A 5,159-nucleotide genomic window follows, 5' to 3' on the forward strand; every position below is an offset into this window, starting at 1 on the left:
ACAGTACATGCTTTTAGATGATGTTATGGGCAGTACATGTTTTTAGGTGTTGTTATGGACAGTACATGCTTTAAGATGTTGTTATTGGTAGTACATGTTTTTAGGTGTTGTTATGGGCAGTACATGTTTTTAGATGATGTTATGGGCAGTACATGTTTTTAGATGTTATGGGCTTTACATATTTTTAGATGTTGTTATGGGCTGTACATGTTTTTAGATGTTATTATGGGCAGTACTTGTTTTTAGATGTTATTATGGGCAGTACATGTTTTTAGATGTTGTTATGGGCAGTACATGTGTTTAGATGTTATTATGGGCAGTACATGTTTTTGGATGTGTTATGGGCAGACTTGCTGGAATCTGAGTGTTATAGAAATGGTTTCAGTACTAGGCATACAAGTTTATAACAGTAAACTGAATATTTATATCTGCGTTTTTATACTAGTTACTATGAGGAGGATGAGATTTTCAACTCCAACATTATAACCCTTGTCTTTACCTGGGTGAGCAAATTAATTAGAGAGGAATCAAGTAATGTGTAACTGATGAAATTAACGTGTGTTTATTGATTAACATGTTTGGTGAGGTATACAAGCTAGTGGCAGACTGACTGAACTGACAAAACTAAAGTCTATAGTAGATTTATGTAAAAAATTGGTAAAATTATACTTATGTTAATGTGGTATCAGATGTGGCCCTAATTGAAAGCTTACTGTATATTGGTTTTTAGTTGATGTACTATTTAAAGTGGTTCAAGTTAAATCTAAATATTTTATGCTATTTGTCTATTTATTAGATACGTAAATGTAAACACTTAGTTTATTTGTTGGTCCTGAAAAGGAATATAATTGTAAGTATTGAACTCCTATTTCAGGTGAAATGGACCATTTACCAGAAGTAGCCTTCTACATGGTGGGACCACTTGAAGAAGTTATCAGCAAAGCTGAGAGACTAGCAGAGGAATCTTAATTTTAAATCCTTGTTTAGTGTTAGTTCAGGCCACACCAGAATCGATCAATAGTTGGAATTATCATACGAGTTGTTTATATATCAGGCTGGATTAAAATATTTTAAATAATTTTTTCATTTTGATAATCTACAGATAGAAGAACTGTATGTTAGTAATGAATAAAACAGTTGATTTTGGTCTGAATTGTTTGTTAGTTTAATCCGAATCCTAATTCCCTCATCTTGGATCAGTTATAATTTAGTGACGTTATCAGAAGAATGGCACTGTGTCACTTACAAAGTTAAAAGATACCCTTTTTCTATAATTGTTAAATTTAAATCATTCTTCTGCTTGGTAATCATTTACTCATTAGTTTACTATCATCTTTATAACTGATAGCACAGATTTTACTAACCATAGTAGCGAGGGATCTTGGTACAAACAAACCTACTTTACCCCACTTCTTGAAAAACTATACTCAAAATTTGAAGATTGAGTGACTTTACGATACTAGATAAATTATTAAGGTAGGCACTGGTTCAATGTTGCCTACCTTAATAATTTATCTTGTATTGTAAAGTCACTCCCACTGGTTCAATGTTGGAAGTGACTTTACGATACTAGATAAATGATTAAGGTAGGCAACATTGAACCAGTGGTAGTGACTTTACAATACAAGATAAATTATTAAGGTAGGCAACATTGAACCAGTGGGAGTGACTTTACGATACTAGATAAATTATTAAGGTAGGCAACATTGAACCAGTGGAAGTGACTTTACGATACAAGATAAATTATTAAGGTAGGCAACATTGAACCAGGAGAGAACGCTAGAAGTCTGGTCTTGAATTGCGATGTTAGGAATCTTTGATTTGAAAAGATAAATTGAAGTTTTTGTCGAAAGCATAAGTTGAAAAGTTAAGCTTATAAATGACATTGTTATAATTACATAACTGTGTGTTTGTTCATTTTCACGCAAACACTATTTGACCAAGCTCAACCAAACTAACATGCCTCCTTTAAAGCCTCTTGGGGAATGACATAAAGGATCAGCATTCGAATCTGGCCCCATCTGTCATTCCCTTTATGTCCATTCCAAGCATTGAACAAGTATGGCAGTTAGTTATATAGTACTAAAATACGGAAATAAAATTCTGTATTTTTGTATTATGCTTGATTTCGTTGGTGCCTTGATAGTCTTTAACTTCTTGACAAGTAAGAAAATAGCCGATTGTAAGTTGTTATTAATGTTATTGAATGGTGGTATCTTAGTAAGTACTTGGAAAACTGTCCAAAGAAAAAATGGGTTAGGCTTCTACCTTACAGATTATATTTTATCTTTGATAAAAAGAAACAAAATCTGTAATAAGATCATTACACAGTTGGTCCCCTGTATAATATTGAATATTATATGCCATAAAATTATTCAATTAATTTACTAGATGGTGAGTTAAAAAGGACGAAAAATTGTGATTCATTCAGCTAAAAAGACAGAATCTGAGTTGATGCAAGAAATCTAGGTCAGATCTGAACAACTTAACTTTTTTCACTAACAGAAATCAAGAATCGCGAAAATTTTCATTACTCTGTAACAACAGTAAGATGTTTAAAAGGTAAAGATAGTGTAAATTGTCACTCTCATTGTTGAGAACAATGTTTATATAAAATTATTAGTTCTATCGTTCATAGAAATGATGTCAGTACTCAGCCTGTAACCCACCTCCAACTATCGGCATACTCTTACTATTAGTGGGACTCACTGTCACGTTATATTCTCTTCCATGATTGAAAAAGACAGCATGTTATAAGGTAATATAACTATCATAAAAAGTGTTCTCCTTATCACATGAAAGTTACACTAAGTTTTAATAGTGGGTGTATTAGTTTCATATATAATATAAATGTTGGATGACGAACGACTTTAAACACAAAACACCTAAAAATATTTCTTACTGTAAACAGCTTAGTCACGTCATACAATGATTTTTGTACATCTTATCGGTAAGGTCGAATAGTGAACATTGTTGTTCATCTATGACATAAGCTTATTCAAATGAAACTAACCTCCTTTCCATTGCTAAGAGAAGCCCAAGAGTTGGAGCTAAGTGGTGTTGATGTTGACTGACTTGGAAAGAGTGGTTAAATTTCAGTTAGTAGAAGGCTAAATATTATCGAAAATGATATTACATTTAAAGTAAAAATGAAGAAATCATATTATAGTCTCCAGTTGTTGGAATCTTTCTTTCAAAGTTTATGATACTGTGTTTGAACACTTTAATAAGAGGAGGCAGTTTGTAATCTGTGAATAGTCATTTAGTGAGATTAATAAATAGAAACCACGTGGACATTAGCTTTATTAATATCAAATGTTTTAGGTATAACTTTCTTTGTAGGAATATTACTGTTTATGAATATTCTTACAGTAAATACGTCAATCGTTTATGTAATTTTTTTGGATTTGTCGTTTACACTTACGTCTATATTTATAGTTTATTTGTTTGTAGTTAAGCACAAAGCTATCTGTGCTCTGCCCACCAGTTTTTAGTGTTGTAATTTCTCAGACGTATATAGTTATAATTATTTTGATTGTTGTTTTTACGTGTTTCTTATTATGCTTGATGTTTTTATCTTACCTATATAATGGTAGATAATTTTTGTTAGTCTAAATATGTAAGTTTTAAACATTAACATTTTCAAATTTAGTACTTTACAAAATGTTTCTATATGTAAAATAAACATCATATGGGCCATCCTGTTTGAATTTACCAGCCTATTCAAATCATTAAAAGTCCCATGAAACATATATGCTAAATATGTTTTTCACTTCACATTAAGAGTATCCTTTACTTTTTAAGCAAAACAAGAATACAAATTCTGTCGTTAGATGGCAGGGTATACATTTTTGTATAAGATGTTTGTTGTTTTTTTCTATTTTGCGCAAATTTATTTAATAATTAGTTGGACTAACTCTCCCTTATTTTTAAGAGCCAGTCAACATCTTTTAGCTCCAACTCTTAGGCTTCTCTTACCAACGGAAAAGAGGTTAGATTCATCTGAACATGTTCGCTATTCTAATGTACCGATAAGATCTACAAAAATCAGTGTATCATTATATACATAATTAATTATATACTTTTTATTATACTGTTACGTGAAGAACGAGTTTATCCGCTAGGGATACAAAATATTACACCGTTTCTGATATTGGCGGTAGTGTATCGACGCTTTGTTAATACTTTAGGAGAAAGTAAATAAGAGTTGATACCATTATGGAAATAAAAACAAATGAAATAGCGACAGTTGATTTTTACACTTCTTGATAAATTTTATAACGTCGACTTATCAAAAGTTCGATCGGGAAAACTCTCAATATCACGAACCACGATAACACGAATAATAAACAATCACACCTAACCCTAAAAAACCGTTCGGATAAAAATCACCTTAAATAGTAAATATTCAGTTCAAACAACACTTTAAAACTTTACTATTGACTGTTAAGGCTGTATACATGTAAAATACACAAACAAATACTCATATTAGACTTACACGGAAAAGGAAATTCGCTTTAAACAGCCCATTTTTAATTATTATTATTATTCTCTTGCCAGCCTACAACAAAAACGACTTGGTATATTGCACCCTTTTGTAGAATATTAAATAAGGTACTGCGTACGTAGTAAGGGTATTGAAAAGTGGATTTGTTTCTGCTATATTTACATAAGCTAAAAAAGATCATAAATATTGTGTTCCTTTAAAAAGCTTAAGTACAGGGTGAAACTGGAATTATCAGCCAATAACAAATGAACATTAGATGACCGTAACATTTTAATACTTAATGTGTTGTGTACTGTACAGTCGGTGCCTTTTGGGTGTCAACCTCTATACTATGTATGGAAATGAAAGAGTAAAAAAAAAAATTAGTACAGATAATATTAAATCGTATTACACATATTAGTAGAATAATTACCTTAAAATACATGATAATTTATTTAAACGATGTTTTAGACGAATATATTTAATTTGAAAAGGTTGCTGTTCTACTAATAAAATTTTATACGTACTTAGTGGGGGTTGTGTCTTAGTCTAGGCATATATTTACCTATTGCTATGCATTATATATATATATAGAACTTAGTCACACAGAAACAATAAATGCTCACTATATTCTTAAACAAATCTCCATGGCAATCTCCAGCTGCAGCTTAAC

At 31.1% G+C, this 5,159-nt stretch overlaps 1 protein-coding gene across 1 annotated transcript in view; it reads left to right on the forward strand.

Annotated features, from left to right (window-relative positions):
• LOC106474003 (ATP synthase subunit beta, mitochondrial-like) overlaps positions 1–1,153 on the forward strand; it is an 18,208-nt gene extending 17,055 nt beyond the window's left edge. Inside the window, exon 8 of the mRNA XM_022402383.1 lies at positions 875–1,153. Within this exon, the coding sequence (XP_022258091.1) occupies positions 875–969 (95 nt within the window). The 3' untranslated portion in view covers positions 970–1,153. The remainder of the gene's footprint in view (positions 1–874) is intronic.
• The last annotated feature ends 4,006 nt before the right edge of the window (positions 1,154–5,159 follow it).

This window comes from Limulus polyphemus, unplaced genomic scaffold, assembly GCF_000517525.1.
Source record: "Limulus polyphemus unplaced genomic scaffold, Limulus_polyphemus-2.1.2 Scaffold6710, whole genome shotgun sequence".
Lineage (NCBI taxonomy): Eukaryota > Metazoa > Arthropoda > Merostomata > Xiphosura > Limulidae > Limulus > Limulus polyphemus.